The 14,477-nt window shown below is 36.6% G+C and overlaps 1 protein-coding gene across 1 annotated transcript in view; it reads right to left on the reverse strand.

The window, feature by feature from the left end:
- Positions 1-14,477, reverse strand: part of LOC128654621 (N-acetylated-alpha-linked acidic dipeptidase 2-like) — a 223,263-nt gene that overhangs the window by 110,518 nt on the left and 98,268 nt on the right. Inside the window, exons 10-11 of the mRNA XM_053708628.1 lie at positions 12,918-13,013; positions 2,533-2,618 (exon numbers count right to left, since the gene is read on the reverse strand). Of these exons, the coding sequence (XP_053564603.1) occupies positions 2,533-2,618; positions 12,918-13,013 (182 nt within the window). The remainder of the gene's footprint in view (positions 1-2,532; positions 2,619-12,917; positions 13,014-14,477) is intronic.

The raw sequence follows: 14,477 nt of genomic DNA on the forward strand, positions 1-14,477 counted from the left end.
ATTGCCTTTCTGTATTGAAGTTTAAATTACCATATATTGTAATGAAATATGAAGGATTACAATATAGACCATTAGAGTGTATATATTCTGGTAGTTGGACTAATTTCAATTAAACACAGACTTTTTCAGATTAGAATCTAATACTAAATGTACTATCTATTTTGAAGGAGAGGTTATCTAGTTGTTAGTATATCTAAGTCCACCTATCACATTATTGTCTGTACTAGTTCTCTGTATGTATTGAGTCTGTTTGTTTTTGTCATTACACATTAATAGCTCACATATCCAGACACAGCTGTTATCCCTTTTTTCTGGCTTTATAAGGGTTAACACCGGATGTAGCAATATGGTCTATGATTAAGGCAGTTTGTAAGCCGAAACGCGTAAGACCGGCTACGGCTTAATCTGGAGGCATGAGCTATTTTTTACAGTTTTATGCTGTTTGGAAATAATTTTGTACCTGGAATAAAATGCTGAAATTTTAAAGACGGCTCGCTAGATTTGTACTTGTTCAATGTCACTCTAATGTATTAGACTACTTTTTTATTGGACTATTACATTTTTCTCAACCAATCAGAATTGGCTTACATGTTTACCTTACCAGTCGTCTTTTGGATCAGCAGTGTATTGCTGTGCTGCTCTAGAGTTAACTTTAACTGTGTTTAAGCCCTTTGTGTGGGTTAAACATACAGGTATAAGCAAACAAGTTGTAAGACAATGCAATAAAGCCCCATTTAACTATGCAGTATGTACACTGCAAACACATTTGTTTTAAAATTATATTGGTAATTAAAACATTTTATCAGTAATGAAGCAGTATAAATATGTATTTCGTATTATTTATTCTACATGAAAAAGCTTTATATTAAGCCAAACCTTTTTTTTTTTTTACGTTTTTAGAAATCAATATTTTTTTTTACATTCCAGCAGTTTGGGTGTCTTTGTCAATAATAGGGCTATGTCTCATACAGGTCTAGAATTCAACATAATGTAATGTGAAAAAGGCCAGATTTAATGGTGACTAAAATAATTGAATCCCTTGCACAGAAGTACGAGCCTACAAGCTGTCAGTACAATGGTTGAGATTTGCAGGTTATGATTATATCACAAAATACAAGTTTAAATTAAATGGCTAAAGTTATGTTTCCTACTGTGTCACCAACAGTTATTAGCAGGAATGCATTAGCTGGAATATTAGATTATTTATAGAGAATATGATCTTGAATCTCCTCCATATGAGTCTAATCACCGGAATGTGTTTCATTCCTTGCCCTGTGGAACACCTACAGATTTGACTTCTGGATGTGCTTTGATTAATAACATTCTGAAAGGGACAGTAAAGTCAAAATTATTGCTCATGATTCAGATTGAACATGCAATTTTAAACTACTGTCCAATTTACTTCTGCTATCAATTATGCTTAGTTTTCTTTGTATCCTTTGTTAAAGGGACACTGTACCCAATTTTTTTTCTTTTGTAATTCAGAAAGAGCATGCAATTTTAAGCAACTTTCTAATTTACTCCTATTATCAATTTTTCTTTGTTCTCTTGCTATCATTATTTTTTGGTTTCAGTACTCTGGACAGCACTTTTTTTTATTGGTGGATGAATTTATCCACCAATCAGCAAGAACAACCCAGGTTGTTCACCAAAAATGGGCCGGCATCTAAACTTACATTCTTGCATTTCAAATAAAGATACCAAGAGAATGAAGAAAATTCGATAATAGGAGTAAATTAGAAAGTTGCTTAAAATTTCATGCTCAATCTGAATCACGAAAGAACAATTTTGGGTACAGTGTCCCTTTAAGTAATCCTAGATGAGTTATGGGGCATGCACGTGTCCATCTGGAAACAGTGATTGCAACAATGTGTAAAGCATTGTTATACGTAGTTGCAAACACTGTTGACATAGGGCCCAATGTATTAAAGTGTTTGCAGACAAGGTTCTCAAGTCAAGAGCTTGTCTGCTGCCTATATGTACGATTACACGCTCAAGTGAGCTTACAATGCCTTCCCTTGCACGACCAATTGCATGTGAGAAGTGCCTGCCAATCATCACAAGCGCGCAAGTTCGGGGTGATTTCTCTCCGCCAACTCATAGGCTTATCATTGCTTCTTCCATTGCGGGAAGCAGATTCGCATATGCAAACCTCCCCCGCAAGGGCCCTGAAGCAGCTTACACTGCTTATTACACGGATCCCATAGAGTGCTAAGGAAACATGCACACTCCTAAGCTCCTCTCAGCCTACCTAGGTTTATTTCTCAACAAAGAATACAAAAAGAACAAAACAGATTTGTTAATAGAAATAAATTGGAAAGTAGTTTAAATTGCATACTCTATCAGAATTGTGAGCATATTATTTAGATTTATTTGTCCCTTTAAAGCAGCTTGGTAGGGAGTTAAAAAAACTGATACATAATACATAAATGCTCTACTGACAAAGCGTATAGAGAGTTCAGGGTTTGTCACACTGAGCAATATAACGATTCATTAACAAAAGTTAGTTTCTGGGTCAGTGATTTGACTCACCTGGTTCCACAGCACCTCTGAGTTTTCCAATTACATTATAAATTCTTGTTACTTGATTGTAACTGTAGACGTGCATTCTGATCTTCCTGTAACAAAAGGAGTTTATTATTAAAGGGACAGTCTGGGCCAAAAAAAAACTTTCATGATTCAGATAGAGCATGTAATTTTAAACAATTTTCCAATTTACTTTTATCACCAATTTTGCTTTGTTCTCTTGGTATTCTTAGTTGAAAGCTTAACCTAGGAGGTTCATATGCTAATTTCTTAGACCTTGAAGGCCACCTCTTTTCAGAATGCGTTTGAACAGTTTTTCACCACTAGAGAGTGTTAGTTCATGTATTTCATATAGATAACACTGTGCTTGTGCACGTGAAGTTATCTGGGAGCAGGCACTGATTGGCTAAACTGTAAGTCTGTCAAAAGAACTGAAATACAGGGGCAGTTTGCAGAGGCTTAGATACAAGATAATCACAGAGGTTAAAAGTATATTAATACCTATACTCTGTGGGCTGTGTTGGTTATGCAAAACTGGGGAATGGGTAATAAAGGGATTATCTATCTTTTAAAACAATAAAAATTCTGGTGTAGACTGTCCCTTTAAATACGTTCAATTCAAAGGATCCCTCAATGCAGTAGAATTGCATAATTAAAGGAACACTGAACCCAAATGTTTTCTTTCATGATTCAGACAGAGCATGCAATTTTAAGCAACTTTCTAATTTACTCCTATTATCAATTTTTCTTCATTCTCTTGCTATCTTTATTTGAAAAGCAAGAATGTAAGTTTAGAATCCGGCCCATTTTTGATTCACAACCTGGGTTGTGCTTGCTGATTGGTGGCTAAATGCACCCACCAATAAACAAGTGCTGTCCAGGGTACTGAACCAAAAATTGGCTGGCTCCTTAGCTTATATGCCCTCTTTTTCAAATAAAGATAGCAAGAGAACGAAGACAAATTGATAATAGGAATAAATTAGAAAGTTGCTTAAAATTGCATGCTCTATCTGAATCATGAAAGTTTAATTTGGGTTTAGTGTCCCTTTAACAAGTGCATAATAAAGAGACGACAATGCAATAGCACTTACTCTGAATTTCACATAAGCAGTAGATTTTTTTTCTAACAATTTTTTTCTCTCCCATTTTCCGTCCCCATGTATCATGTGACAGACATCAGTCAATCGGAGACTAGTATACATATACTCTGTGGGCTTGTGCACATGCTCAGTAGGATCTTGTTCCTCAGAAAGTGTGAATATAAAAACACTGTGCAAAATGTGATTATGGAAGTAAATTGGAAAGTGTCTTAAAACTGCTGCTCTTTCTAAATTATAAAAGTTTATTTTGACTTGAGTGTCCCTTTAATATCACTTACTAGTTCTATCTCCTCAGTATTACTCAATTACCAGCACTGTTATACCTTTAAAATGTGTTATATTAAGCAAAAATATGACTTATAGGTTTATGTCTTACTTTTGAAAGTATTTATATCTGAATATATACTAACAAATATAGATAAAACAAGTGAAGTAGAAGGATAATTCAACTTCTCATTAAAGAAGGGTGCTGTCTGTCACTTTTTTACTTAAGAATTGCTGTCTCTTCCAAGGAAAAACTGTATTCACCCATTCTTTTTTAAACTAAATCATTTTGGGCTCTCTGTGGGCAGGGTTTGGGTGGTATGTGGGAGGGGCTTAAAATGTGAAAGACAACTGGATATCAATAAAGGTAAGAACGTTGAAATTACTGTATAAAAATGCTGCTTAGTAGGTAGAATCTGAGACTAATACAATGTTATGTCCTTTTAAAGGAGTATTGCATTGTTCTCGCTTTTAAGGGACAGTCTACTACAGAATTTTTATGGTTTCAAAAGATAGACAATCCCTTTATTACCCATTCCCCAATTTTGCATAACCAACACAGTTATAGTAATATACTTTTTACCACATGCTTATGAAAATAGAGGAGATTGAAAGACATTATACACTGAAATAAAATTTTAAATTGTAGCCCTCCCCCGCAGGGCCATCTCAAGACATGGTGCAAAACTACCATTGCTGCATATCTATACATAGGCATGTGCATAATGTGTTCAAGCATAATGCAGGGAGGCCTTTAATTAGCGCATGTTTCAGGTCCGATCTGGTAATATTAGACACAGCTGATGCTACCGCCCTTCTAAATTATCATTCTCTATCAAAGTTCCCCTTTCCTGTGAGCTCCTTAAAGGGACAGTCAAGTAAAAAAAAAAACTTTCATGTTTCAAATAGGGCATGTAATTATAAACAACTTTCCAATTTACTTTTATCACCAATTTTGCTTTGTTCTCTTGGTATTCTTAGTTGAAAGCTAAACCTAGGAGGTTCATATGCTAATTTCTTAGACCTTGAAGGCCACCTCTAATCTAAATGCATTTTTGACAGTTTTTCACCACTAGAGGACATTAGTTCACGTGTTTCATATAGATAACATTGAGCTCATGCACGTGAATTTACCATGGAGACAGCTCTGATTGGCTAAACTGCAAGTCTGTCAAAAGAACTGAAATAAGGGGGCACTCTGCTGAGGCTTAGATACAAGGTAATTACAGAGGTAAAACGTGTATAATTATAACTGTGTTGGTTATGCAAAACTAGGGAATTGGTAATTAAGGGATTATCTATCTTTTAAAACAACAAAAATTCTGTTGTTGACTGTCCTTTTAAGTACCTTTTTAGAGAATTTCCTGAAGGCGACCTTTGTAAATGAGTGTCAGCTTAGTATTTCACATGTAAACCAAAAAAGTTTTGATAATCAGCCCTATCAACTATCCTCCTCCAAAAAAAAAAACATACTGACCAACTAGCATAATCTGGGAAAAAGAGGAAATGGGAACTAGAAAACAAGAACAAAATGAAGGTAGTATTTAAGTGTAAATATGAAAGAATAAAAACAACTGAGAACAGGTAATGTGATTTCTTTCATGTAATTAACAAGAGTCCATGAGCTAGTGACGTATGGGATATACATTCCTACCAGGAGGGGCAAAGTTTCCCAAACCTCAAAATGCCTACAAATACACCCCTCACCACACCCACAAATCAGTTTTACAAACTTTGCCTCCAAGGGAGGTGGTGAAGTAAGTTTGTGCTAGATTCTACGTTGATATGCGCTCCGCAGCAAGTTGGAGCCCGGTTTTCCTCTCAGCGTGCAGTGAATGTCAGAGGGATGTGAAGAGAGTATTGCCTATTGAATGCAGTGATCTCCTTCTACGGGGTCTATTTCATAGGTTCTCTGTTATCGGTCGTAGAGATTCATCTCTTACCTCCCTTTTCAGATCGACGATATACTCTTATATTTACCATTACCTCTACTGATTCTCGTTTCAGTACTGGTTTGGCTTTCTACAAACATGTAGATGAGTGTCCTGGGGTAAGTAAGTCTTATTTTCTGTGACACTCTAAGCTATGGTTGGGCACTTTATTTATAAAGTTCTAAATATATGTATTCAAACATTTATTTGCCTTGACTCAGAATGTTCAACTTTCCTTATTTTCAGATCAGTCAGTTTCATATTTGGGATTATGCATTGATTTATCATATTTTTCTTACCTCAAAAATTTGACTTTTTTCCCTGTGGGCTGTTAGGCTCGCGGGGGCTGAAAATGCTTCATTTTATTGCGTCATTCTTGGCGCGGACTTTTTTGGCGCAAAAATTCTTTTCCGTTTCCGGCGTCATACGTGTCGCCAGAAGTTACGTCATTTTTTTGACGTTATTTTGCGCCAAAAATGTCGGCGTTCCGGATGTGGCGTCATTTTTGGCGCCAAAAGCATTTAGGCGCCAAATAATGTGGGCGTCTTATTTGGCGCTAAAAAATATGGGCGTCGCTTTTGTCTCCACATTATTTCAGTCTCATTTTTCATTTGCTTCTGGTTGCTAGAAGCTTGATATTTGGCATTCTTTCCCATTCCTGAAACTGTCTTATAAGGAATTTGATCTATTTTGCTTTATATGTTGTTTTTTTCTTACATATTGCAAGATGTCTCACGTTGCATCTGAGCCAGAAGATACTACAGGAAAATCACTGCCTGCTGGATCTACCAAAGCTAAGTGTATCTGCTGTAAATTTTTGGTAGCTATTCCTCCAGCTGTTGTTTGTAATAATTGTCATGACAAACTTGTTAAAGCAGATAATATTTCCTTTAGTAATGTACCATTGCCTGTTGCAGTTCCCTCAACATCTAAGGTGCAGAATGTTCCTGATAACATAAGAGATTTTGTTTCTGAATCCATAAAGAAGGCTTTGTCTGTTATTTCTCCTTCTAGTAAACGTAAAAAGTCTTTTAAATCTTCTCTCTCTACAGATGAATTTTTAAATGAACACCATCATTCTGATTCTTTGGACTCTTCTGGTTCAGAGGATTCTATCTCAGAGATTGATGCTGATAAATCTTCATATTTATTTAAGATGGAATTTATTCGCTCTTTACTTAAAGAAGTATTAATTGCTTTAGAAATAGAGGATTCTAGTCCTCTTGATACTAATTCTATACGTTTGGATAAGGTTTTTAAAGCTCCTGCGGTTATTCCAGAAGTTTTTCCTGTTCCTAATGCTATTTCTGCAGTGATTTCCAAAGAATGGGATAAATTGGGAAATTCATTTACTCCTTCTAAACGTTTTAAGCAATTATATCCTGTTCCGCCTGACAGGTTAGAATTTTGGGACAAAATCCCTAAAGTTGATGGGGCTATTTCTACCCTTGCTAAACGTACTACCATTCCTACGTCAGATGGTACCTCGTTTAAGGATCCTTTAGATAGAAAAATTGAATCCTTTCTAAGAAAAGCTTATCTGTGTTCAGGTAATCTTCTTAGACCTGCTATATCATTGGCTGATGTTGCTGCAGCTTCAACTTTTTGGTTGGAAACCCTAGCGCAACAAGTAGCAAATCGTGATTCTCATGATATTATTATTCTTCTTCAGCATGCTAATAATTTTATCTGTGATGCCATTTTTGATATTATTAGAGTTGATGTTAGGTTTATGTCTCTAGCTATCTTAGCCAGAAGAGCTTTATGGCTTAAGACTTGGAATGCTGATATGGCTTCTAAATAAACTCTACTTTCCGTTTCTTTCCAGGGAAACAAATTATTTGGTTCTCAGTTGGATTCTATTATTTCAACTGTTACTGGTGGGAAAGGAACTTTTTTACCACAGGATAAAAAATCTAAAGGTAAAAACAGGGCTAACAATCATTTTCGTTCCTTTCGTTTCAACAAAGAACAAAAGCCTGATCCTTCGTCCTCAGGAGCAGTTTCAGTTTGGAAACCATCTCCAGTCTGGAATAAATCCAAGCCTGCTAGAAAGGCAAAGCCTGCTTCTAAGTTCACATGAAGGTACGGCCCTCATTCCAGTTCAGCTGGTAGGGGGCAGGTTACGTTTTTTCAAAGAAATTTGGATCAATTCTGTTCACAATCTTTGGATTCAGAGCATTGTTTCAGAAGGGTACAGAATTGGTTTCAAGATGAGACCTCCTGCAAAGAGATTTTTTCTTTCCCGTGTCCCAGTAAATCCAGTGAAAGCTCAAGCATTTCTGAATTGTGTTTCAGATCTAGAGCTGGCTGGAGTAATTATGCCAGTTCCAGTTCCGGAACAGGGGATGGGGTTTTATTCAAATCTCTTCATTGTACCAAAGAAGGAGAATTCCTTCAGACCAGTTCTGGATCTAAAATTATTGAATCGTTATGTAAGGATACCAACGTTCAAGATGGTAACTGTAAGGACTATATTGCCTTTTGTTCAGCAAGGGAATTATATGTCCACAATAGATTTACAGGATGCATATCTGCATATTCCGATTCATCCAGATCATTTTCAGTTCCTGAGATTCTCTTTTCTAGACAAGCATTACCAATTTGTGGCTCTACCGTTTGGCCTTGCTACAGCTCCAAGAATTTTCACAAAGATTCTCGGTGCCCTTCTGTCTGTAATCAGAGAACAGGGTATTGTGGTATTTCCTTATTTGGACGATATCTTGGTACTTGCTCAGTCTTTACATTTAGCAGAGTCTCATACGAATCGACTTGTGTTGTTTCTTCAAGATCATGGTTGGAGGATCAATTTACCAAAAAGTTCTTTGATTCCTCAAACAAGGGTAACCTTTCTGGGTTTCCAGATAGATTCAGTGTCCATGACTCTGTCTTTAACAGACAAGAGACGTCTAAAATTGATTTCAGCTTGTCGAAACCTTCAGTCACAATCATTCCCTTCGGTAGCCTTATGCATGGAAATTCTAGGTCTTATGACTGCTGCATCGGACGCGATCCCCTTTGCTCGTTTTCACATGCGACCTCTTCAGCTCTGTATGCTGAAGCAATGGTGCAGGGATTACACGAAGATATCTCAATTAATATCTTTAAAACCGATTGTTCGACACTCTCTAACGTGGTGGACAGATCACCATCGTTTAATTCAGGGGGCTTCTTTTGTTCTTCCGACCTGGACTGTAATTTCAACAGATGCAAGTCTCACAGGTTGGGGAGCTGTGTGGGGATCTCTGACGGCACAGGGAGTTTGGGAATCTCAGGAGGTGAGATTACCGATCAATATTTTGGAACTCCGTGCAATTTTCAGAGCTCTTCAGTTTTGGCCTCTTCTGAAGAGAGAATCGTTCATTTGTTTTCAGACAGACAATGTCACAACTGTGGCATACATCAATCATCAAGGAGGGACTCACAGTCCTCTGGCTATGAAAGAAGTATCTCGAATTCTGGTTTGGGCGGAATCCAGCTCCTGTCTAATCTCTGCGGTTCATATCCCAGGTGTAGACAATTGGGAAGCGGATTATCTCAGTCGCCAAACGTTGCATCCGGGCGAATGGTCTCTTCACCCAGAGGTATTTCTTCAGATTGTTCAAATGTGGGGACTTCCAGAGATAGATCTGATGGCCTCTCATCTAAACAAGAAACTTCCCAGGTATCTGTCCAGATCCCGGGATCCTCAGGCGGAGGCAGTGGATGCATTATCACTTCCTTGGAAGTATCATCCTGCCTATATCTTTCCGCCTCTAGTTCTTCTTCCAAGAGTAATCTCCAAGATTCTGAGGGAATGCTCGTTTGTTCTGCTAATAGCTCCGGCATGGCCTCACAGGTTTTGGTATGCGGATCTTGTCCGGATGGCATCTTGCCAACCATGGACTCTTCCGTTAAGACCAGACCTTCTGTCGCAAGGTCCTTTTTTCCATCCGGATCTGAAATCCTTAAACTTAAAGGTATGGAGATTGAACGCTTGATTCTTAGTCAAAGAGGTTTCTCTGACTCTGTGATTGATACTATGTTACAGGCTCGTAAATCTGTATCTAGAGAGATATATTATAGAGTCTGGAAGACTTATATTTCTTGGTGTCTTACTCATCATTTTTCTTGGTATTCTTTTAGAATTCCGAGAATATTACAATTTCTTCAGGATGGTTTAGATAAGGGTTTGTCCGCAAGTTCCTTGAAAGGACAAATCTCTGCTCTTTCTGTTCTTTTTCACAGAAAGATTGCTATTCTTCCTGATATTCATTGTTTTGTACAAGCTTTGGTTCGTATAAAACCTGTCATTAAGTCAATTTCTCCTCCATGGAGTTTGAATTTGGTTCTGGGAGCTCTTCAAGCTCCTCCGTTTGAACCTATGCATTTATTGGACATTAAATTGCTTTCTTGGAAAGTTTTGTTCCTTTTGGCCATCTCTTCTGCCAGAAGAGTTTCTGAATTATCTGCTCTTTCTTGTGAGTCTCCTTTTCTGATTTTTCATCAGGATAAGGCGGTGTTGCGAACTTCTTTTGAATTTTTACCTAAGGTTGTGAATTCCAACAACATTAGTAGAGAAATCGTGGTTCCTTCATTATGTCCTAATCCTAAGAATTCTAAGGAGAAATCGTTACATTCTTTGGATGTTGTTAGAGCTTTGAAATATTATGTTGAAGCTACTAAATCTTTCCGAAAGACTTCGTCTATTTGTCATCTTTTCTGGTTCTAGAAAAGGCCAGAAACCTTCTGCCATTTCTTTGGCATCCTGGTTGAAATCTTTAATTCATCTTGCCTATGTTGAGTCGGGTAAAACTCCGCCTCAGAGGATTACAGCTCATTCTACTAGGTCAGTTTCTACTTCCTGGGCGTTTAGGAATGAAGCTTCAGTTGATCAGATTTGCAAAGCAGCGACTTGGTCCTCTTTGCATACTTTTACTAAATTCTACCATTTTGATGTATTCTCTTCTTCTGAAGCAGTTTTTGGTAGAAAGGTACTTCAGGCAGTGGTTTCGGTTTGAATCTTCTGCTTATGTTTTTCATTAAACTTTATTTTGGGTGTGGATTATTTTCAGCAGGAATTGGCTGTCTTTATTTTATCCCTCCCTCTCTAGTGACTCTTGTGTGGAAAGATCCACATCTTGGGTATTCATTATCCCATACGTCACTAGCTCATGGACTCTTGTTAATTACATGAAAGAAAACATAATTTATGTAAGAACTTACCTGATAAATTCATTTCTTTCATATTAACAAGAGTCCATGAGGCCCACCCTTTTTTGTGGTGGTTATGATTTTTTTGTATAAAGCACAATTATTCCAATTCCTTATTTTATATGCTTCGCACTTTTTTCTTATCACCCCACTTCTTGGCTATTCGTTAAACTGATTTGTGGGTGTGGTGAGGGGTGTATTTGTAGGCATTTTGAGGTTTGGGAAACTTTGCCCCTCCTGGTAGGAATGTATATCCCATACGTCACTAGCTCATGGACTCTTGTTAATATGAAAGAAATGAATTTATCAGGTAAGTTCTTACATAAATTATGTTATTTCGGATTGTGTTCCAGAGCAAAATTTAACCAATGAGTTGTAATAAAATCACAATGAGTGAGCTACTACTGCTTTGCACATTCCATTTAAATTATAGGGCGCACTATATTTTCAGCACACATAAAAAAATGTTTTAAACAATGTAACCCACAATTTATTATACCAGATTGAGTGTTATGGTTACTTACTAAAAGGTGTTAAACAACATATACAAGACCAAATGTCAGACCTGCAAGCACCTTATACAAGTGGGTAATATAAGCATTTAAAAGGGACATGAAACCCACATTTACTTTTATTATCTAATTTGCTTCATTCTCTTAATATCCTTTGCTAAAAAAGCATATCTAGATAGGCTCAGTAGCTACTGATTGTTGGTTGCACATAGATGCCTTGTGTGATTGGCTCACCCATGTCCATTGCTTTTTCTTCAACAATGCATATCTATAGAATAAAGCAAATTAGATTATAGAAGTAAATTGGAATGTTGTTTAAAATTGTATTCTCTATTTAAATTATGAAATAATTTTTTTGGGGTTTAATGTCCCTTTAAGCTACATTTATATTGAGTTTACTTTCAGAGACTCCACTTGCATTTTATAGTTTTTATTCTATAAACAAAAGTATAGATAGTCTCTAACTCTTATAGGCAAGCCCTGTCAACCATATGTACACATCAAACTTTACATCTCACATATGTCCCAGAAGCCCCAGTCAGTTAAATATCTATATTCAACCTCAGATTAGACCCAATCTGTTAAGTATCCAGTTATTTGAAATAGAGGCCAAGTTGTCAAATAATGAACACATTGTAAACTTTATGGTTGGTCCATCCTAATTTTAAACAACTTTCCAATTTAGTTCTATTATTTATATATTTTGTTTTCATGTTATCCTTGGTGGAAAGTTTTTTTTAAAATTGTATGTTCTAGTTGACTCATGAAATTATTTTTCATGATGAGGTCATCTAATGATTGTGAAGCAGGTTAAGAGACTTGCCTGAAAAAATGTGCTCACAGATACCTTTGGTGTTAGTGACTGATGGCATGAGACCAGTTTAGAATACTTACTATCTTAGTAGAGAACGGGGGTGGTCTGAGACTAACCAGAGCCCACAGACAAAAATTAGTGAAGGGCACAGCAACAACAAACAGGCACCCATAGAAATCCACGCACAGCATCACCATACAAGGACCCATAGACATCTACATGCACATACACTAGCACATATTGACATTTACATGCACGCAAGCACCATCAGACCCTATACACATAGGAACCAACATACACAAAACCAGGCACCCCATGCACACAAACAGGCACCCAGAGACATAAATAAGAATCCATAGGCATCCTCATTCATTCACTCAGAAGGTCTCTCAAACATCAACATGAATATACAAACAAGCACACAGGCACTCAGATGCATACGCACAAACACTTTATCATGAGTTAATCAGATAGTAGCTAAATATAGTGTTGTATTAGTATTATATTCTATGTCATTTGTCCCCAATAAGAAAGAGTTGTCCCTTGCTCCCTCTTACAACAAATAAAAGTCACTTACTGTGTAAATGAGCTGTTTACAAATCCCGGCCCAATGTTATATGGAACATTAAGGTTTCCCTTCCAGCTGTCTGGTGATGGTGCTCCCCCCATGAGCCTGGAGAAATGGTCAACAAAAACAAAATTAATTTCCCAAAAATTAGAGAAGTGTACTCTGAGATTTGCATAAGTTTTAGTTATTTATTAATTTTCTATACATCACTTACCAATATATATGTATATTAGATAACAAAATGAGGATTCCCTATCTAAAGGAGTATTAAACTCATTGTATTGATCAGCAAGTAAGCACTGCATTGCAAAATAAATTACTTAAATGTCTTTAACACTACCATTTTAACATTTTGTTAGCACAGCTTACAAGGTTTTGCCAATCAAGAGCTACCCAGGGATATATTTTTTAAAAAGCCTGGTGGAATTCAAGTTGCTGGTCTCTTGTTGTAGCCAATAAACTACCTGTCTTTATTGTCAAGTTGTTAATTGCTCTTGAAAAAGATTTACTGACTATTCAAATGTGTAGAGCAATTTTAATAGTTTTAAGGTTTTTTAATTAAAATCAGTTTCTGTATCAATATTGACACCTGAATCTGAGGTAATAAAGTGAAAATCTCCCATTATCCTCCAGCAATACTTGGTGTAGTGGACAAATCCTACTCTGTGAAGAAATGAGTGTCCCTGTTTGGAATATTGTTTATTTGGAGCACTTTTATTGAAACTGTGAAAGGCTGTAGCTATCGTAATGAATTGTATTTTGTTATCTTCAAAGGAATAGTATAGTCAAAATTACACTTTCATGATTCAGATAGAACATGCAATTTTAAACAACATTCTAATGTATTCCTATTATCAATTTTTCTTTGTTCTCTTGGTATCTTTATTTGAATGTAAGCTTAGGAGCCGGCCCATTTTTGGTTCAGAACCTGGGTAGCACTTGCTGATTGGTGGCTACATTTAGACACCAATCAGAAAGCGCTACCCAGGTGTTGAACCATGAATGGGCCGGCTCCTAAGCTTACATTCTTCCTTTTTCAAATAAAGATACCAAGAGAACGGAAAAAAATGATAATAGGAGTAAATTAGAAAGTTGCTTAAAATTGCATGCTCTATCTGAATCATGAAAGGAAAACAGAATATTACATCACTATGTAGTTATAAAGATACTGTTCTGGTGTTCCTTGTTGTAATCATGATATCCTTTGCATTATGGTTAACATAAGGCAGGTCCTCCGTCCGCAGTTCCTGCTTTCTTTAGCATATGGATGACGAATCTGGCTTCCTCCAATTGTTGTGTGCCCCCTTTGGCATCCAGCTCATGAGGCACGCAATGATTGGAGGAAGCCGGATTCATCATCGGTAAGTATTAAAAAAAAAAAAAAAAAAAAGCATCATTGTAAACTGTAATGAATTAAATTGTCATTATTATTTGATACTGGTCTTTAATTCATTAAAGTTTACATTCGCTTTAAAGAGACTGTGTACTGTAAACATTCTGCCTTTTAATTTGTTCCCAATTTTGAATTTTACCTGCTGGATTGCATTAAATTGTTTTATTGTAATACAT

The sequence above is a fragment of the Bombina bombina genome, chromosome 3 (genome assembly GCF_027579735.1).
Source record: "Bombina bombina isolate aBomBom1 chromosome 3, aBomBom1.pri, whole genome shotgun sequence".
Taxonomy (NCBI): domain Eukaryota; kingdom Metazoa; phylum Chordata; class Amphibia; order Anura; family Bombinatoridae; genus Bombina; species Bombina bombina.